Source organism: Aquarana catesbeiana, linkage group LG03 (genome assembly GCF_042186555.1).
Source record: "Aquarana catesbeiana isolate 2022-GZ linkage group LG03, ASM4218655v1, whole genome shotgun sequence".
NCBI lineage: Eukaryota > Metazoa > Chordata > Amphibia > Anura > Ranidae > Aquarana > Aquarana catesbeiana.
Window position 1 is genome coordinate 277,539,575 of NC_133326.1, and position 23,009 is coordinate 277,562,583.

Genomic DNA, 23,009 nt, shown 5'->3' on the forward strand with positions numbered 1-23,009 from the left:
CAACAACCTATGGCTCCGGGGCCACCTGGAGGCTACCGGACTGGAGCACCTGCCAGACACAGTCGTGGCAATTTTCAACAAGCTACTTGACTTGTCCCCTCCACTGAACTTGGAGCTGGACAGAGTGCATAGAGCCCTGGCCCCCCGCTCGCCAGATCCCAACAGGCTGCGAGATGTGATATGCCGCATTCACTGGTATACCCGCAAGGAAATGATCCTCCGAAAGGTGTGGGAATGGGGGGAGGTGGACTTTGATGGAGCATCAGTGAAAATACTCCCGGATCTCTCCAGGGTGACTTTTCAACGCCGAGCATTGCTACGTCCATTGCTGGATAAACTCCGTCAACTGGGCTGCACTTATACAGTAGATGGGGATATCCTTTGTCACTGACGGCGCAAAAGAACTCCTTGTCCTTTGTATTGCATCATCCCGATGACCTCCCAGCCTTATTCACCTTCCTAGACACGGATCCCATCTCAGTACCGGACTGGCTACAACCTTTACCATGACCTGCCAGGAGAGCCTGAGTCACTAGGGGATCCACCACTCTTGGAATACCCAGGACCCGTCGAATCCTTAGGAATCCACCAAGCTCCTCTGACCCTGAGCCTTGATCTCTCCATTTTTCTGTAAGGTACTGTTTAAAGTCTTGCAAATGAAGTATGGTGCCTACACTGTCCCGGTGCACTGCACTGCACAGCACTACACTGAGCTGCATTCATATATTCCTGCTCCCCACGGACAAGGGCTTAGTTCCTTAATTTTTTATGGGCTTCCTCCTAGCCTCTATACCCATACAACTACCACCATGGTAAGCCTGTTATCAGCCTTGTATTGACACTCCATGGACACTCTCTTCAGGTTGGAGGGCTTTGCACCTAAATTTTTTACGCTCCTTGTCAGTAATATACACATCAACCTAAGGTGCTGCTGTTATGACTGCCTGGACTATGTCCCCTCTCTTGTGACCTCTCCCCTTCAGGGTTATATTTGAGGGCACTGAAGAGCTCCCTATCTCCTGTTCGGGGTGGTATGCTATGTTATAGATTGTTGTTTTTTCTTTTTATCTGCAAGTGTTTTACCTGACACGCGGCTGAAGATTGGGGTGTTGACATAGTCACCTGCACTATAAACACCACACAAACTGCAATACAGCTACGTTGATAAGCACCATATATAGATTACTGCTGTCCTTATTGTACCCATTCAAGTTATGAGATGCCTGCTTGTTAGGACATAAACCATCCGATGAACGTTCCTTCATACTCTTGACATAATTATATTATACCTTCCTGTTACATAAGGCATATTTCAACATAAGGTGACAATTATACCTTCGGTCACAACAAATGAAGTGGACTTAATACCCACAACTTTGATGTGTCTTGTTTGACTTCTGCCCTACAGTAGTTCTTAACTCACGCACCCAGTCGGACATTCATATCCAGTTGAACTTACAACACCAAACATACTGATACCGATGCCTACATACCCTACATTTACATCTGAAGCACATACATAAAATATCTACAGATTGGCTATGCCTATGATGACAGCCAGGTCCATTTGTAAATTCAGAACTGAAGGTGCTCCCTGAATGGATATAACTGGCCTACGTATAAGAGTGGCTATTGCAGAAGCTCATTTAGTAATGTTTCAACTGTTTTTAAAAAAATGTTTGATGATCCATGTCTCTCCTTCCCTTTTAATGTGATTTGATGTTTATTTCTCCTCTTTTCCTCTCTCTTTTTTTAATTGTTTCAATGCCTTATATTAATCCATTTTGAAATTTGCTTGAAAGTTCAAGACACGGCCTACCTGCTGTTTCCTTACACTCCCCCCTTAGACCTGCACTCACTGGCTCGGTGACGCCGCGTTGAGTGCCTTAACAGTTATTTAGTTAGCTATTGGGTGCTAGGGTTTATCACCCGGAGCCACGTGGTATCCTACAACTACTTTTTGTACTTCCTCTACTTTCTTTATCCCTCCATCTGAACGCTCTCTTTCTTTTCAGTCCTTCCCACTCTAACCCTATCCGTCCTCCCTCTCCCTTTTTTTGGCTGCTCAGTGACAGGCTGGATTTAGTGACAATTACATCTCTTAATGTCAAAGGACTTAATGTCCCCGAGAAAAGAAGGATGCTTCTACATGACTTGAAACGCTCTCGCTCTGGCTTAGCATTCATACAAGAAACACATTTCAAAAAAAGCAAACTTCCTTTCCTTTAGGACAGGTTCCACCCCTTTGTCTATAATGCCTCAAACCATTCAGCCAAATCCAAAGGAGCTTCTATTCTAATTTCTAGCTGCGTTCCTTGGCCCCTCTTGGATATCTGTGCGGATGAGGAGGGCCGGTTATTGTTCGTGAAGGGACACATTGGCAGCGTGAAGGTGGCTACAGTATACTCCCCAAATCAGCATCAAGATGCCTTCCTCTCTAGCACCCTATCCCCCCAGTCAGAGTTTACAGAGGGAAAGCTGATACTAGAGGGAGATCTTAATATTCCTCTGGACCCGACGGTTGATGCGTATGTGTCTCCTCGGCACTCGCAGATGCATACTCCAAACCCTGCATAGTCACCAACTGATTGAAGCTTGGCATCTATTCCATCCCCGCGAACAGGACTATACATTTTTTCCACCCCACACCACTCATATCCCCGAATAGACTTGTTCTTGGCTCCCCAACAACATCTCTCGGATATCATTAATGTGAAGATCGGCAACATCACTTGGTCAGATCACTCACCTATCACATAACAGTACAGACTCACGGAGCCTTCTCCCTCCCGAGAGTGGCGCTTGAACTTAAATGAAAGTCTGTTACAAGACCCTGCAGTTCTGGCAGATGTTACCAGAGAACTTACCACATATTTTAAATTCAATGATATCCCAGAGAGCGATCCCTAGATCGTCTGGGAGGCACATAAAACGGTCATCCGAGGGGTGTTGATCAAGCATTGTGCCCGTATCAAGCGTACCCGGGACGCTAAACTCACTACGTTACTTACAGACATACAAGCGTTGGAGTTGCGTCATAAGCAGACTCCTGAAGCCTCTCTAGAACACGACCTCACACACTTACGCCGCCAGGTGTCAGAATTACTACGATATTGCGCTAAGGCAGCAATTCAGACCTGCAGGAGACTTCACTACAAATCCGGAGACAAATGTGGAAAACAACTGCCAAAGACCCTATGGGACCAAAGAATAGCTTCCTATATTCCCCACGTAGTGGGCCCGACGGGTCAGAAGATGACACTACCGAAACGCATAGCACGGTCCTTGGAGAATACTACTCCTCTTTATATAACCATCCCGGCCAGCCTACTATTGCAGACGCAATCGGACGATTTTCTCTCCTCAGCCCGCCTCCCTAGGCTGTCGTCTCCACAACGGCGTGACTTGGAGGCCCCTATATCCTTGGAGGAGTTACAAACCGCTGTGGGCTCAGCCAAACACGGCAAAACTCCCAGCCCTGATGGTTACACCATCCAATACTACCCTATTACCCATCTTAGGACCCCAAATGGTAAAAACATTTAATGCGTTGGGACAATCTTCCTCCTTCCCGCCTGCAACATTGCTGGCCCATATCTCAGTCATACACAAGGAGGGTAAAGATCCCTCCTTGTGTAGCACCTATAGACCCATATCACTACTTAACGTAGACTTGAAACTCTTCACTAAAATCCTTGTTATACGCCTTCAGCATTTTCTTCCTCAACTGGTCATTTAGACCAAGTAGGCTTTACCACGAAAGTCTTGAATTTGTTACACTTAGCCAATCATACCAAAATACCATGTGTCTTCCTGAGCACAGGCGCCGAGAAGGCATTCGATAGGGTGAATTGGAGTTTCATGTTTGCGACCCTTTAAAAATTCGGTGCGGGGGACAGGATGATTCAGTGGATCTTTGAGGTATATACTACTCCGAGGGCCTCAGTCAAGGTTAACGGTGTGTTAACGGCCACCGACCACATTTGAATCCCATTGCATGGGAGAAGGCACACTACCACGCACCCTCTCCACAATGTACTCTATATTGATCTCCCCACCTGCAGAATTCAGACATCCCAGCCTTATCAAATGGGAAGCAGATCTGGGACAATCTTTCATGCCCGAGCAGAATAGCAAAATTGTATGGTTCACCCTTCAGTCCTCCATCTGTGCGCACGTCCAAGAATGCAACTATAAGGTCCTCAACAGATGGTACTACATCTGTTTTAAACCGCTTCTTTCCTGGGGCCTCTAATCGGTGCTGGAGATGCCGGGGGGAGAGGGGGATGCTCTTGCATGTGTTTTGAGCTTGCCCGGCCCTGGAGACCTTCTGGAAAGAGGTGCGCAGACTCACACAACAGTTCACAGACCATACGGTCCCAGAGGACCCTGCCTTTTTCCTACTACATTGCTCTGACATTCCAATTAAAACATATTAAAAAAATCAGTGCTACGTCATTTACTTGACGCTGCCAAGCATTGCAGCACTTTACGATGGAAAGAACCTGACCCTCCGACTATCCAAATGTGGCTAAGAATGGTTGAGGACACCAGCAAAATGGAAGACTTGTTGACTGCATAAAACAAGCATGAGTGTTACAACAAAACGTGGCTTCACTGGAACATGTTCATATACTCAGAGGAAGGACGATCACTTTTTGATGTCCTTCCACAACTGCCTTAATAGCTCCACCCTGTCCAGCGAGTTTGTCCCTTTACTGCCCCCTCACCCCCCACACACTTTTTCCTCCATGCCTATTTTCTCTGTTTTCTTCCCCTTTTTTCTGCCTTGAAAATCTTGGGTACCCATCTCTGTGTTCATTTTAGTAGTCTTACCCTGAATACAATAGTGGTTGTACTGTTACGTCTATGTTCTGGGTTTGGAACCTATATATGTGATGCACTGATATAACCTGACTACTTTTCCAGTGTTCTGAATTGATTTATTGTATTGGCTACCTTTTGAATCTTAAATAAAGAATTTGAAAGTGTTTAGGTTTGACCTCATATGGTATAGTTTTGGTAAATCTTAAGGCAAATTGTATAATGTATGCCCAGCCTAATACAGGAGGTATATTACGGGCCAGATCTCCAGGTAAAAACAGAGGGGAAAAGCCTAAAAAAAAGAAAACAAATGCATCCACCACATCCAATGATTGGTAAGCTGCAGTATATTACATTCTTGGTTTTGGATTTATATCTGCTTTAACTCAGGAAAAGGAAGGCTTCTTTCATAAAGTGGACCTTTCATTTTTGGTCCGTTTTAAACAGTCAAAACTTTTACCAGTACTGCACGGAGCAAGTAATGCATAAAGACTATTCCAATATATGTCCAATGGTTATAAAAAAGATCAAGTTCTGATATTAAAAGGTAAAAAAGGTCTGTTTTAATATGCCTTGCAAATTGTTTGCAGTGTTAGTTGTTCCAGGCTAGCCATATTTTTATTTATTAACAATCCTAGGTAATAACAGAAATAGCTGTAGAAAAAAATTAAATAAAAACAAAACAGAAGAAAGGCTTCAAATGTTAGGAAATTGCAATCTGATACCATGTAACTTAAACCTGAAGTCCCCTTTCTTGTACTAAATGACATACAGATGGTCAACCTTCTTGAAACTTTGGGGAAACAATTGGCCTTTTTATAGTTGCACACCCCTAGCAGCAGCACCATACTTGTGCCATAGCTATTTTTTTTGTAATTGTACATCATTTACTACAACCAGCAATTGTGAAAAAGTATTTTGTCAGGACAGATTAGCAAATCTGCAAAACCAGTTAAAATTTAAATTTGGAGATATGTAATACATTTTACCAAGTAGAATTGAATCATCATAGAAAACAAAAATTTATTTATAAAATTGAATGTTAACCCAAAACCTAAATTTAAATATATATATATATATATATATATATATATATATATATATATATACTTATGCGTTTGTAAAGTGATACTAAACACACACTGTTTAATGTATATTGTCCCTTCTATTTCTGTATTGTAATTATTTTAATAAAGAAAATCCAAGTACCTTTTTCCTAATCGATATACAGCTGTCACATGACCCAGCTCTCTCCCAGCCTGTCTGCAGGGAGACATAAGCAGAAAGAGCTTCTAGTCCACTGCTGCTGGTCACACATTCAAAATAAAAAAAAATAATATTTATTTATTACAGGTACTTATATAGCGCCCTCAATTTACACAGCGCTTTACACAAATATTGTACATTCACATCAGTCCCTGCTCTCAACAAACTTACAATCTAAGGTCCCTAATTCACATTCATACATACCGATACACATCAATAAACTTTTTAATTGGCATACAAATATATATTTGAAATTAAATCTTTATTATTTTGTGGAAATAACATGGTGTGGGTGGATTTCTGCCCTTGCAGCCTGTGTCTTAGAATACCAGGGAGATGAAGCCTCCATTAATTTACATGTAATATCTTGTTCCCATTGTGGTTAGCTGGTTAGATGGCATAGAAGAGGAGGAAGGGAGTGGGCTGTCATTTAACACTGTATATACACCCACATGTGTGACTCTATAGTCACATGGTCTGCTCAGATGTGATAGTGAGGAAATGCTCAGCATAGAAAATTATTGAAAACTGAGTAGGTGCAGAGCTGCCACCCTGCTGCAAAATCCCTAGCTGAACTGTTGACATGAACAGAAGGTGGAGATAGAGAACAGCAGGATCAACTTGTTTTTTTGCAGGATACAGAAAACAAATCTCATAGTGACTGAGTGAGTATGAACAACATGCAATACAGCATTTATTGATAGTTTTTTATGATGTAGGTTTAATGACACTTTTTTCTCAAAAGATTTTATTGAGAGAAACAAGAACAAACAAAACCAGCACAGTCAATTCCAGATATTACATCACCAATGACAATCACATATGCAATCACAATCCACTATTGAAACATCCTTTACATTGCTACAGATTTGCTCCCCCACTCTGCATACCACACCTTTAAACGAGGGTATTATGTCTAATTTCTCATTAAACCAGTGTACACCCTAGATAGGATCTTCGTCTGTATTAAATAAGTAGTCTGTCCAAGACCAAATCAACTGGAGAAAGACCTGGAGTATCCAACCAGGGAGACCATAGAGCATCGAACTTAGCAGGACGACCCCGATCTTGAAAATGTATTTTTCCAATCTTGGCCACTTCCCGCCCGGCCTATAGCAGAATGACGGCCGGGCGGTGGTTCAGTTATCTTGACTGGGCGTCATATGACGTCCTGCAGGATAACAGCCGGCGTGCGCCCGTGGGGGCGCGCATCGCGGCGATCGGTGGTGCGAAGTGTCAGTCTGACACACTGCTACACCGATCTCGGTAAAGATTCTCCGACAGAGGCTCTTTACCACGTGATCAGCCGTGTCAAATCACGGCTGGTCACGATGTAAACAGGAAGAGACATTGATCAGCTTTTCTTCACTCACGTCTGACAGAGGCGAGTACAGGAGAGCCGATTGGTGGCTGTCCTGACAAGGGGGGTCTGTGCTGATTGTTTATCAGCGCAGCCCCCTCTCTGGACCACCAGGGAAGCCGCCAGGACCACCAGGGACGTACCTAACATGTGGATGGCCAGGTACATCCCCCATGGCCATCCACATGTGAAAATTAATGCCCAACATTTGCCAATCAGTGCCCACAAATGGGCAATGACTGGCACCTCTATGGCACAAATAAAATCAGTGATGCCCAGCAATGCCACCCATCAGTGTCATCAGTGCCACCCATCAGTGGCCATCAGTGCCCACCTATCAGTGCCCATCCGTGCCATCTATCAGTTTTACCCATAAGTACCCATCAGTGCCACCCATAAGTACCCATCAGTGCCGCCTACGAGTGCCCATCAGTGCCACCTATGATTGCCCATCAGTGCCGCATATCAGTGCTGCCTATCAGTGCCCATCATCAGTGCCAGTCTGTGCCATCTCATCAGTGCCACCTCTTTGGTGCCCATCAGTGCCTGTCAGTGTAGCCATATTAGTGCCCGTCATTGAAGAAGAAAACATACTTATTTACAGAAATTTTTAACAGAAACAAAGAAAAACTTTTTTTTTCAAAATTTTCGGTCTTTTTTTATTTGTTGCACAAAAAATAAATATCGCAGAGGTGATCAAATACCACCAAAGGAAAGCTCTATTTGTGGGAACAAAATGAATAAAAAGATGTTTGGGTACAGTGTAGCATGACCACGCAATTGTCATTCAAATTGCGGCAGCGCTGAAAGCTGAAAATGGGCTTGGGCAAGAAGGTGTATAAGTGCCTGGTGTTGAAGTGGTTAAAGTATCCCCAGTTGAGCAATCCATTCTTAGAGAGTTGGAGGCTCTGTCGCTTTCCACGCCTGAGGATAAGCTTACGTGCCTGGAAGAGGGCTCTAGCTATCAGCTGTTTGGAGTTGTCTGCAATGGGGAGATTGTCTAGAATACTCAAGACACAGTGCTTAGGATCCTTCGGGATATTGACCTGAAATTGACCTTGTTAATGGTATCAGTATCTCCCGACCAGTAAAGATGTAGCTTGGGGCAACGCCATAGGAGGTGAATAAGATCTCCATGGTCCCTGGAACACTGAGTACACTCTGGGTTTTCCCTTACACCCATTCTATACAGCCTTGCAGGTGTAAAGTGTACCCGCAGTAAAATATACAACTGGGACAGCCTTTGCACCACATTGAGAGAAAACGAATGCACCGCCTGTAGGGCTTCCTCCCACTGCTCCTCCTCTAATGTGTCTACATCTACGACGGAACGTCCCACACTCCACTTGAGTGCTTCCATTAGTATATCCCTTCCTAAGTCCTGGAACACAAGATCAATGGATCTGGCTATAGTAACCCCCAAGAACCAGACAACATCAGTCTTGGAGTACATCAGGAATAGCCTCCTTTATTTGAAATCTCATATAAATATATACACAAGGATGACAATACAAACTGTAACCAGAAACCTAATTAACATGAGCTAATTAACTAATCCTTTAACCAGACAGGTGACTCAGAGATATGATCTTTTAGGGCAGCCTTGATGTCTCCTAGCTCACAGACTATACAATACACATTATCATAAATATCAACACAGAATTCCTTCATACAATTTCAGGGTTAATTAGCACAAACAACAATGGTTGAAAGACTCTTAGAAGCCATACTAGACTTTTTTACATTATAGCAGACAACAGACAGGTGGCTGGAGTTGATGACATCAGCATCTTCTAACAGTATGTGTCCCAACAGTATGAATCAGTCACTGTTTCTAATATGGCATATACAGGGTTCCCAGAGTCTGTGTGTCTTGGGGGGACATGGATCTGAATCCAAAGTAACACCACCTCAAGGGTCCCCAGGCATACAGCTCACAAAGATCACCGTTCCCCCAAAATCCAGGGCCCATAATCAGTAGGCAAGAGGCCAGCATTCAGTCCCCTCCAAAAGCCTCTGTCCCACATTTCTCACTTTTCATCAAAAGTCAACTAACAAGGTCCCAGACCTCCACCTGGTCTGGACATGTATTAATCGGGCAGAGTGAACTCACATACAGTCTGCATGATCCCCATTCTTGGCTGCAAGTAATTGTTGTCATCAGTAGGTGTGGAGCAGAGGTCATGGACTCTCTGTCTGGCTGTCAGCGTTTCAACTGAGTGGTCTTTACCATTCAATGGCTTGTCTTGTTGCTGGGCAGAGAGGCCAACTGCCCCAGTTGCCTGAAGCTGAGAAGAAACTGTAGGTGCTAGGCAGTGGCCAGCGGCACTCTGCCTTGTTGCCAGCGATTCAGCTGGGAGTAGAAGCTTCACTACATCCGCTTGTCACTGGGGAGATGGGCCGACTGCCCTGGCTCCCTGGAACTCTGTAGTTATTGCCAGTTCTGGGCAGAGGTTGGTAGCACTCTGCCCTGTTGCCAGCACTTCTGCTGGGGACTCCACATCATCTGCTCCGGCTAACCATTGGGGTGGGAGAGTCTGTGTGTCTTGGGGGGACATGGACCTGAATCCAAAGTAACACCACCTCAAGGTTTCCCAGGCATACAGCTCACAAAGAGCACTGTTCCCCCAAAATCCAGGGCCCATAATCAGTAGGCAAGAGGCCAGCATTCAGTCCCCTCCAAAAGCCCCTGTCCCAGGTGAGTCCATCACAACATCCTTTTCCCAAATGGCTGCCGCTTTAGATGGGAAGTTTGTCAAATGTGTAGAAATAAGCAATGAATAACACCTTGATATGAATCTCTTGTATTGGGTGACCTCTGTCATATAATGAAATATGGGAGCCGGAGATTGCACCCATAGTACACCTTCAGACTGTGCCTTAACTGCATGATGCAGCTGCATGTACTGGAAATACATTGATTGAGAGAAGTTAAATCTAGGCTGCAATTCCCCAAAGGAGCACAGTTTGCCATTGGAAAAAATGTGTACCAAATGTGTGACCCCAAACTTTTTCCAGTTTGTTCCACACGGCAATGACTGCAGCTCCTCGTAGTACCCATTATCCCAGATAGGGCTGTATCCAGTAAATCCAGTAATACCTTGCAAGTACCTGGCTTTATTCCATATCTTCTGGATCCAGACGTGGGAAAAATGTTGTTAGATTTAGTGTAAGACAGAGCCTCTAGGCCCGTGGCTACATTATGCCGTCTTGTGACGTGATACAGAAGAGCTGTGATCGAGTCAACATTTCCCTCTGCATTGGCAGCATCCAGGGGCAGAGCCCGGGCAATATGTTGTAGCTGAGCTACCATGTAGTAAAGCCATGGGTTGGGCAAAGCCAAACCACCGGCCTCTTTAGGTTTTTGCAGTTTCTCCAGCTTAACCCTTGGAGGTTTATTCAACCATATGAAAGAGCGAAACATGGAGTTGATGATCCTAAATATCTTAAGTGGAATAACCATTGTAGTGTTGTGCAGGTTGTAGAGAAGGTGTGGCATAAAGACAATTTTGATGAGGTTTACTCTACCCACCAAGGACATCTTCAATTTAGCCCATACTTTAGTTTTATCTTGGATTCGGCGATAAGTTAAGAGAGGCATATTAACGGAGTTGAGGAGTAACATATACCCCCAGATATTTGAATGAGGAGGCTACTGGGATATTTTGCAGAGTAGGGTCCTGGCTGTCCTGAGGAGAATCTAACGGCAAAATTGATGATTTACTCCAGTTAATTACCAAGCCGGAGAATACTCCAAATTTGATAATAACCGACATAGCTTCCCGCAGGGAATCAGAGGTGTCCCAATGAAGAAGCACTGTATCATCTGCATAGAGCATAATTTTTTCATGGATCTGGCCATACCTAAAGCCATATATGGAGGAGTTAGAGCGAATCATGGCAGCCATAGGCTCTATTGCAATAGCAAACAGCAGTGGGGACAGAGGGCAGCCTTGTGGGCGTCCAACGACAGCAAAGCCCTATCCCCCATATTGTCTGCATGTGTCTGCATGTTAAGGAAAAGTCTGCGCAGGTTAATAACAGTAGACTTGCCCGGCATAAATCCAGATTTATCTGATTGAATAATGGAGGTTTTGGCCTGGTTGAGTCTCATGGATAGGATTTTAATATCCACCTGTAAGAGTGGGATGGGTCTATAGGAACCCGGATCCAGTGGGTGCTTGCCCGGTTTAAGTAATCGGACAATACTGGCCCTAGTCATAGAATCTGGGAGACTCTTGCGCTCTCTAGCCACATTGAGTACCTTTAGCAGGTGGGGTAATATGACCTCTCTATACTGCTTATACACCTTTATTGAAAGCCCATCATCCCCTGGTGCCTTGGAATTTGGAAAGGAGTTCACCGCTGCCTGTAGCTCTTCCGTGGTTATGGGGGAATCTAAAGCCCTCTGCTGGACGTCCGACAGGCATGGCAGATTGACCCTACCCAAGAAACTCTGTAATTCTTTTGCAGAGTAATCTTGTCTAGAGTGATATAGATCAGAATAGAACTCAACTAACTCCTGCATGATAAGAGTCGTGTGTTTACCATCCTCCCCATCCGGGTGCATAATGCCCCAATAGATGGAGAAGTCTGGTGTGATTGGACTATTTTGGCCAGTAGTCTTCTCGTCTGTTCTCCCTCCTCATAAAAGGCTAATTTGCTGAAGAAGCGTTTCCTATCTGCCGTTGATGCCGCCAGTCGGTCAACCGCCGCCTGAGCAGTTAAACGGAGGGGGTATATACACCACTGCAAGAATACATTCAACTTGATATAATCTGCACAACAATACCACAAACCTCCCCTCTGAATCAATCAGTTTATCAAATAATAGAAAATCAATGGATCGGTGTATCTGGACACTCAACCCCCCACCCCCCAGAATAGGTGGTGTGAGTAGAGTGATAGTCCCATCCCACCCAGGAGAAATGCATACATGAAACCGTCTCTGACACCAGATGTGTTTCCTGCAGGACACATTTTGCAGATAAGTGCTTACGGAGGGCTGTGGATACCATAGTGCATTTCAGAGGGTCTCAGATACCTCTAATATTCTAGGACAGTACAGGAACAGATGCCATTTTGACAGGTCAGTAACAATAGGAGGGGTTAGGAGGGGTTGGGACTACAGATTAATGCGACCCATCCCTCAACCACTCATCCAAGCAGGTGGGTATTGAGGAGTCCACTAAGTTTCGGCAGCAGACCAAAACAGGGGAGGGATGGTTCAGTGATACAATGCAGTCATGGTGGAGTGATTGATGAAGTGTGCTGTAATCAAAGTTATTGAATTGGTAAACAAAAACCAATAAAGTCTAAACAAATAAAGTCCTATATAGTCATATATAGCCTACTTAACATAAACTTACTTGGAATGTAAAAGTGGTTAATTAATGAAACAACTAAAAAGAGAAATGGCTGTACCACTTACATGCCATATACAAGAGCTGTTAGCTGCTAACTTCTGGTGAAGGTTAGAAAATGGAAAAAAACATTAAAACTGGATATACTTGTGTTATACCACTATCTAGTGTTGATAAATACATGCCAAATCACTGACTTAACCACTTCAGCTTAACCTTTGAGCCAGAACTATTTTTACATTTCTGCTTTAGGCCTGCTTATTCCATAATGACTTTACAACGTAATACATGTATTCGTTTTTTAAAGACAAACAAAATTTCTCTTAGTGATATTGCCATGTAAAAATAATTTTTATATGCAATCCACAGACAAAAATTGTAACGTAACTAAAAAAAAAATTTGACTTTGATTAGTGTTATGAAAAAAATGAGTTTTACTGTAGATAAATAGTTAAAATTGTATTTAATTTTGCTTGTTTAAAATAACACTAAAATTCTGGTACAAAGCACTGAAAATGATATAAAGGCTTTCTGTTTTAATTAAACACTTTTTTTGTGACACAAAAAATGTAACAAACAAAATGAATAAAAATGAAAAATGTTAAAATAGTAATTTTTAGAAAATAGCAATAAACAAAAAATTTGAAAATAATAGCCATAGGGAGAAGGGGAATAAGGAGTTAATTTGGTATGACTGGTGTACTGTAAACTAAGGGCCCTTTTTATTTTATTTGCAAGGTTGCTTGTAAGGTTGACAGCAAATTGAAGCCCATCCCTGTGATCTGTAGATACAATTATAGATTATATCTTTCTTTCGAATTTGATGTCACACTTTGCCAGAAGGTCTGTTTTTTGACAGCAGCTGCTGTAAAATCTACTGCAAATCCACAGCAAATCCCGGTTGTCATTTTGAAATCTGGGAATTGCTGGTGTAGTGTGCTGCAGCAGGGCTGAAAGACAGAAAGACTTTGGGGTTGATGTACTAAAACTTGAGAGTGCAAAATGTGGAGCAGCTCTGTATAGAAATCAATCAGCTTAATCTAACAAGCTGAAGTTAGAAGCTGATTGCCTACCATCTAGAGCTTCACCAGATTTTGCACTCTCCAGTTTTAGTAAATCAACCCTTTGTATCTCTCTCTTGAAAGTTTTCTAACACTGGGGTTGATTTACTAAAACTGGAGAGTTCAAAATCTGGCGCAGCTCTGTAGAGAAACCAATCAGCTTCCAGGTTTTTTCGTCAAAGCTTAATTGAACAAACTAAAGTTAGAAGTTGATTGGCTACCATGCACAACTGCCTCAGATTTTGTACTCTCCAGTTTTAGTAAACCTAGTTTTATCTTATTTTTTTTACAGCAGCTATAATTGTGAGGAGAGGGCTCCCAAAGGTTTTTCAATTTTTTTTCAAATTTTCGTTCTTATTTTCAGAATTTTTTTTTTTTTAATTTCGGAATTTCTGAATTTTTGGATTTCGAATTTCCAAATTTTCTAATTTCCGTATTTTCGAATTAACGAATTTATTCGAAATAACGAATTTCGATCATAACGAATGACCCAAAAAAACAAACAAACAAATGAAACCAAAACGATATAAAATTGTTTGGCAGTGCACATGTCTAATGATCTGTTTAAAAAGGGACTGGGGTAAATTGAGGGACCAACCATTCCTTCTTATAAATAATTTTAGAATGACCAGAAAAAAAATCAGATTGATTTATATGCAGTTTCATAAAGGAATACAAGTGTAAGAACATGTTTTCTGGGTAGAGATGGTATGATTGTCATCAAATAGGCTTATTCACTTAACTATCTGAATTAAACCCCCAATATTTCTAGATGGAGGAGAATGGAATACTCATCCCCCCCCCCCACCCCTCTTTCTCTTTTTCTCCCAGCTATCCTGGATTACTTTACCCTTTCCCCCGCAAGATCTGAACCAAACTACTCTCTCTCTCCTCTCGCCTATCTCAGACTGACAAGCTATCACACCTTACTAAAGTAATACTAATATATATGATCAGCTCGTAGCTCACGAGGATATCACAGCAGTCTAAACAAACAAACAAGTGTCCTGATAGATTTCATGTAGATGTGTATAGGCACAAAGGATGCGATAGATCAAAACTCAAGAAAACATAGTTACCTTCAACCAGAACCTTTGTACCGTTCACATACAGTTCATTCAGCAAAGACTGATACCTTATAGTTTGTTTTGTTGCAAGTCAACACTATATTTATGATTCATAATAGTTTGTAACTAGCTGTTTTCCTTTTTGGTAAGGAACAGAGGATGGGAGGTGTGATACTCCCCCCCCGACGCAGTTTGATCTCAGATGAGGTGTTGGGGGGTACCAGATTACACTCCTAACCTCGTTCCCAACTACTAATATGACAGTCACTGTTTGGCATGTGTATATATGACCACACCCCACTTTGTCTTATGTATCCAAATGCAGGACTCACTCATTATTAGATCCCGACAGGTGCTACTGTCTACAAATGTTCTTAGGGCCAGTTCACACCACATGCAGTCCAAGGCGTTTTTGTTCTCCATCAAAAACACATGGAAAGTAGGTTAAATGGTTTCCAATGGCATAGTTCACACCAGTGCAGTCAGTTCCAGGGCTTTTCAGTTCCAGAAAAAAATTAGAACATGCTGCATTTTTCCTGCACTGAACTGTACTGGAACGCAGTAAAATTCATCAAAAACGCACTTAAAAAGGGGGCGGAATGCATCAAAAACACGTTGAAAACACGCATGCAGAAACGCATCTGGGATGGATCTGGAGTACATTATTTGGCGTAAACTGGCCCTCTTGGTTTTTGATACAAATGTTCTTATGTTTTTTGATATCTGTAATCTCTTCCATAAAAATTATTGGAAAAAAAAGGGCTTATTCAATGACAGATGGCAAAAAGCAATAATGATGTGCATAATTTAATAACCCATAGCAACCAATCCGAAATAATCATCTACCAAGATTTAGTACCAGTATTAGTAAACTGAAGTCTTATTGGTTGGTATCTGTTGTTGTACTTTGTGTTTCATCAGAGCTAGCACCAGACAGTGCCCGGGGGGGGGGTCACAGTTAATGAGCAGTAGAAGAAATAATAAGAAACAACACATGCAGAATATGATGAGGGGTTTTACTATTTCTTCTTTTTTTAATTTGTATAATTAACCTGTATTTTTTTAATACTGTTTGGGGTAATATTTGTTAGAACATGTATACTTTGGCTGTGAATGGCTGTGTGAGACTGTCATGCACAGAAAGCCCAGACGGCAGCATATTGGTTGTTATTTCTAACTAGTACACATGGCAGTGTAGGCATTGACAATGGCGACCCTCTTCTTTCATATTGATGCCCCACAGCGCTTAGGTCCTGAAGTCAATCTTGGCCAGGCTGCTATCTGCTTAAAATGTATATATTCTTTTAGTTTTTGCATTTGTTCCCTAAACATTTTCCAAAAAGATTTTCTGGTTTCTTTCCCTAACCCAACTACTTTTACTTTGCACCAGTTTTGATTTAAATGCTACCTTGCTCCCGTGGAATGTGCTGCTCTCAATCATCCACTTTTGCTCACTTTAACTTTGGACAGATTGGAGTTGATTTACGAAAAATAGTAGAATACAGATCTGCATAGAAACCAATCAGCTTCCAGGTTTTATTGTCAAAGCTTAATTGAGTAAGTTGAAAACGAATTGGCTACCATGCACAGCTGCACCAGATTTTGCACTCTCCAGTTTTAGTAAATCAATCCTATTGATTGGTGTGTTTCTATCTACAACTAGTATTTGTGAACAAGCCGCCACTGTTGCAAAACAACAAAGTAATTACTGCAATTAAACTTAACAGATTTTTGCGATTTTATTGTTCTCAGGGTCACGCAAGGAAAAGAAGATCTGCAAGGTGATTTTTACTGAACAAGAATTAAGACAACGTCTGACGCCCAAGCAATACCATGTCACCCAAGAAAAAGGGACCGAAAGGTAACGTGTCTAAGCTAACAAGTCACTCAACCCTTAACATAAGATCACCTAAAATCTACATATAGACATACACAATAATGGGCAAGGAAACCTCTGCCCATCTTCCAGTTAGGTGCAGTTGTATGCAGTAGTGACTGTGGAACTGTATGTAATCCAGCTCTGCTTAGGAAGGCATACTATTTAAAGTGGGAGTAAAGTGCCATGTATGATTTTTTCCTACAGGTAAGCTTATAAGAAGGCTTACGTATAGGTACTGTAAATGTTTCCTAAACGTGCGCCATTTAGGGGATATCTACTTTAGATGCTACGGATGACATCACCGGCGCATGCGCTCTGAAGGTATGGCATACCCATGCCGTAAACGGCGGCTCCCATGTGCATGCGCAGGAATGACGTCATTGTGGCTTCGACCAATCACACAGCCGGAGTCTGTGAACCCGGAAGGAAGACCGGGTGAAGATGGAAGCATCTTCGTCGGTGACAGCGTTCCGCTGGAGGGCTTCGTTCTAAGGTAAGTTTCACGTAATGTGCTAGTATGCTATGCATACTAGCACATTAGGACATTGCCTTGCAGGATTAAAAAAAAAAAAGCCAGCAATTTACTGCCGCGCTTTAGGCATGTGAGTTTTGAGGAAAGTAATAATTGTAGACCCAGAAAATGTTGTTACGGTATTTATTTTAAAATGGCTTGCTAGTATTTTTTTTTCCATTGTTTATTTTATTTATATTCCTTGTTTTTTAATTTTACTCTAGGCTCATATGGCTTTTGTGTTAATCCATACATGTTTTCTGGTAGTGTGTAGGGAAACCCTTGATTGGTTCTCTTCCCCACAGTGCACCACACTCCCAGAGAATAGTAAGGGCATAGTCTGCTAGACCTGACAGCCTGATTGTTTTCATAGTGTACTCCTGTGGTCAGAGCGAGCACAACACCAGCCACTGCCCTGGACAACCAGGAAATTCATTTTAAATCTATTTTATTCCACAACTCTCCAATGATCACCGAGTATTTGGCATATTCTCTTCTATGGAAAAAATGTGATCAACTATCTTTTATTTTATCCAGAGAAGAACTTAAATGTTTTATTAAAACTCAAGTATTACAATTATTTGTTTGCTTGACTGATTTATTGCTGTTTTTGTCAAGTAGGAAACAGAAATAACGTCTTCTGGATTCTGTTTACTTTTCCTTATGAAGCATTTCAATTTGTGTGTGTTGGACTCACTTGTACCCTGTGGCTGCAAGCCATGCCTTATTCCCATGTGCTATAAAGCCACAACATAACCACAATATCGCATCACAATTTCCTTCTCAGTGAATAGGGTTCCCTTGAAGCTGTAAAATATGTTTTCCTTGAACATGAACACACACACTAACCTATAATTTCTACTCAAGTCTAAGTAATTGTGTAAAAAAAAAAAAAATGACATAAACAAAAAATAATAATAATATGTAAGCAACCTTTTTGTTCAGCTTCCAAACTAGGGACTGGAAAGAGTCCAAATAAAATGCTTCTGGTCAACAACTGAACTAAGGCAGGCCATACACGGTGCAAATTTCTTTCCTGAAACCACGGACGGTGATTATTGCTAGAGGCTTTACCAACTGCTAACGATAATCGCAAGTAAAATCCGGCAGGCTGGGGATTTTCTATATGTCGCACATCACCTACAATGGCAGGCTAAAAACTTTTGACAGATTAAAACTGGAGTTCGCACTACCAAATCAGATGTTTTTCAGGTATATACAGCTGCGTCATGCTTTTCATTCACAGTTCCTGTTGGGTGAACTTAATTTAGTCAATAATCCTTTGATGGAGGCATTAAAATGCCCTGACCCGAAAAAACGAATTTCTCAATTTTATATGATGCTGATGCTTCCACAGGCAACTACGTCAGCTTATGCTCTGAAATCAAGATGGGAGGGAGAGGTGGGCACATTGGCAGATGACGAATGGAGTGATGCCCTCGATACATGCAAACTAGTATCTCCTAAATTGTCCGACCGATTAACTCAAATTTTTATGATCCATAGATCATACCTCACACCACTTAGAATATCTAGGTACAAGAGAAATCAGTCCACAATGTGCCCAATGTGCAACCAAGATGTAGGTACTTTCTTTCATCTATTGTGGAAATGACCTCAGATTCAGGCATTCTGAACACAAGTGGTACGCTTACTCCATGACACTATGGGCTCACCTGTAACACTTCAACCTAAACTCTGTCTCCTGGGAATCTTATCAGACCCAGTGATAAATAAATTTCAAAAGATATTTATACACGAAACACTTTTCTCTGCACGAAAGGTAATAGCCAGAGTCTGGATGAGGCCCAATCTTCCGGAGATCACACACTGGATAGCGGAAATCAACAACACTTTGCCTTATAAGAAACTTATTTATTCACACAGAGGATGCCCCTCCAAATACGACAAAATATGGGACAAATGGGCTAAGTCACCAGAAACCTGCATATGAGTAAAATATTAAAACAGGACGCCTCAGAAGCCAACACACCTGCATACCACACACACGGAGCGAGTTCTAGCAGTGATTTGGCCGGCTTAGACAGTACAATCTGTAATACCCTGTAATGTACATGACACTTTGGGACACAATTTGTTATAGTATGCATAATATGGGGAAAATGTGGTACGATATTGGGTACAATTCTGTACGTGATCCTACATGTATATCTTGGAAACTGTATTGATGTTTATCTTGTATACAATACTATTGTTTGATCAATAAAAGTTTATGTTCAAGTAAAAAAAAAAAAAATCCGACAGGCTGGTTGTACCCAAGTTGATCAACTTGATACATTCAGCCTGCCCATACACAGTTCGCATCTCGGCCATTTCAGCAGGAAGATTCAAACGTCTATGGCCAGCATAACTCTGCTGTCTCTATTGCTTGGTTCTTGACACTGATGAGTAATCCTGTTGCTGGTGACAAGTCACCAGTGGCAGTATCCCTATGGCCCCTTTCACAAATGCGGACTGTTTGTTTTTCATCCATCCGTTGACAGATGAAAAATGGACATAAATGCATCTTAATGGAAAAATGGACGGCACAGTGGTGTAGTGGTAGCACTCTCACCTAGCAGTAAGAAGGGTCACTGGTTCAAATCCCAACCACAACACTACCTGCTTGGAGTTTGCATGTTCTCCCTGTGCCTGCGTGGGTCTCCTCCGGTTTCCTCCCACACTCCAAAGATATGCTGGTAGGTTAGTTGGATCCTGTCTAAATTGTCCCTAGTATGTATGTATGAATGTGAGTTAGGGACCTTAGATTGTAAGCCCCTTGAGGGTAGGGACTGATGTGAATGTACAATGTAAAGCACTGCGTAAATTGACGGCGCTATATAAGTACCTGAAATAAATAAAAATAAATGTAAATGGATGATCAACTTCCGTCAACAGCTGTTTTTTGGAACGGATCAAAGCCCTATTTTTCTTCCGTTAACAAAAAAGATCAGATGGAAAAGGACATAAACGGACAAATGGTCTGTTTTTGCTTGAAAGAATGTCTCTGGGACTCAAGTGGTTAAGGATTCTAGCTGGCAGATGTAAAAACAGATGAAAAACTGATGACAAACTGATGTAAACTTCATGTTTTTTTCTTTGAAAAGATGTGACTGAACTGATGAAATGAACGGTTCGCATGTGTGAAAGGGACCTTGGGCCTTGGGCCCCTTGCACACATGCAGACTGTTCGTTTCATCAGTTCAGTCACGTCTTTCAAAGAAAAAAACAGATTACGTTTTTCATCAGTTTGTCATCAGTTTTTTACATCCTTCAGCTAGAGTCCTTAACCGTTCTTTCATGCAAAAAGGGACTGTTTGTCCGTTTACATCCGTTTTTCGCCAGATCTGTTTTTTTTTTTTAACAGAACAAAAATAGGGCTTTGATCCGTTCCACAAAACATAAGTTGACGGAAACATCTGTTTTTCTATAGAGATGCATTGTTGTCCATTTTTCATCCGTCAACGCATGGATGAATAACGGACAAACAGTTCGCATGTGTGAAAGGGGCCTAAAGCTTACAATAGATGAATCAAAATTGGTCCAGTTCAGTATGGACCGGCTGAATTTTAATCCATCTATGGCTGCTCCAGTGTATGAATCAATGAAAATCAATCTAATAATCGATTTCTCACAAATGGGAATGTTAGAAAAATTTTGTTTGATCAGCACTGCAACCAACAGGTTGCGGCACTAATCAGTGTATTCTGACAGCAGAGGAGCCTCGCTGTCAGAATACATTAGCGCAGCAAGGAGGATTCCTCTATCCACCTTAAATGCGTAGATAGGGGAAAGTGTTTGTTTTTTTTGGGTCAGTCGGCAGGCTGCTGAAAAAAGAAAAAAAAAGATCCATCTGTCTAGCTTAAGGCCCCTTTCATACGATCGGCCCGCAAAGATCTGCCTGTCCGTTTTTCAGGCAGATCTGAGCAGACCACCCATTGACTTTGTAATCTGGGGTAGCTCTGTAATAACCGCCAGCCAGTTTATTGAAAGCAAACAGTTCATTTATTTCAATCAAAACTAAACAAAACGACAGCTTACTTCAGCCATAGTAAATAAGAGTCCAAAATCCTGGTATTGGTAATTTGAGCAGGCTCACCCCTAGTTTTTCTCTAATGGTATTTGCCAGTAGCCTTTGGTGAGGTCTAAGGTGGTAATGTATCGGGCTGGTCCCAACCTCTCTATCAGTTCATCTATTCTTGGCATTGGGTATGCATCGAACTTTGATACCTCATTGAGTTTTCTGAAATCATTACAAATTCACATAGTCCCGTTGGGCTTCGGTACCAACACAATCGGGCTCGACTACTCGCTCTGCGATTTCTCAATGATATCAAGTTCAAGCATTTTCCGGACTTCCTCTGACACTGCTTTCCTATGTGCCTCGGGGATGCGATAGGGTTTCACTCGGACCTTCGCAGTGGGTTCCGTGACAATATCATATTCAATAACCCTGGTGAGACCCGGAAGTCCTGAGAACTTCTCTCTATTCCTCTGTAAGAACTCCTTTACCTGCTGTGTTTGTGGCTTGGATAGGGAGGTGGAAACTGGGACAGAGTTCTCTCCCACCGGGGCTTACAACTAACCTTAGCCAGAGCAACTTCCTGTTCACAGTCCTTCCAAGGCTTCAGGAGATTTACGTGGTATGTCTGATAGGGCTTCCTCTTCCCAGGTTGGTGTATCTTATAGTTAACCTCCCCAACATTTTCTACGACCTCAAAGGGTCACTACCACCTGGCCACAAACTTACTTTCTACTGTAGGTATAAGTACAGAGACCCGATCCCCAACCTGGAACTGTCTAAGTTTGGCAGATCGGTTGTACACCCTTCTTTGTGCCTCCTGCGCTTTTTGCATGTGCTCCTTGACTAGAAGCATCACCTTAGCAATCCTCTCTCTCATCTGAGTTATATGTTCTACAACTGTCTTATGAGGAGAGGACTCACTTTCCCGTGTTTCCTTCACCAAGTCATCAGTCCCTGTGGTCTTCGCCCATACATCAACTCGAACGGGGAAAAACCTGTGTAAGCCTGAGGCACTTCCCTAATAGCAAACATTAATGCTGGGAGTAGACAGTCCCAGTCTTTACCATCTTGTTGCACAACCCTTTTAAGCATTGACTTGAGAGTTTTATTGAATCGCTCTACCAGTCTGTCTATGGATGATAAACAGATGTGCGCACCCGTTTGATTTGGAACAACTTGCACAGATCTGCCATCACCCGAGACATGAATGGGGTGCCCTGATCTGTCAAGATCTCCTTTGGGAATCCTGTCCTAGAGAACATATTAAACAATTCCTGGGCAATTGCTTTTGACGTAGCCTGTCTTAGAGGAACTGCCTCTGGATATCTGGTGGCATAATCGAGTACCATGAGGATGTATTGGTGGCCCCGAGCTGATTTCACCAGGGCCCACCAAATCCATCACAATGCACTCAAACGGTACCTCGATAACGGGCAGCAGCACCAATGGGTTCCTCAAGTGGGGCATTGGTGCGGTCAGCTGGCAGGTGGGACATGAACTGCAATAACGTCTCAACTCTGCTGTCACTCCTGGCCAGTAGAACCGGTCCGTTATTCGTGCCTCTGTCTTGTCAGCCCCGAGGTGACTCCCTAATTCATCATTGTGGGCCAGGTCAAGCACTGTACGTCTGAAGGGCTGGGGAACCAGTAACTGG

The 23,009-nt window shown here is 42.4% G+C and overlaps 1 protein-coding gene across 2 annotated transcripts in view; it reads left to right on the top strand.

Annotated features, from left to right (window-relative positions):
* Positions 1 to 23,009, top strand: part of MSRB3 (methionine sulfoxide reductase B3) — a 250,909-nt gene that overhangs the window by 115,411 nt on the left and 112,489 nt on the right. For both annotated transcript variants that reach the window (XM_073620129.1, XM_073620128.1), the window contains one exon: positions 16,694 to 16,802. In XM_073620129.1, coding sequence (XP_073476230.1) covers positions 16,694 to 16,802 — 109 coding nt within the window. The remainder of the gene's footprint in view (positions 1 to 16,693; positions 16,803 to 23,009) is intronic.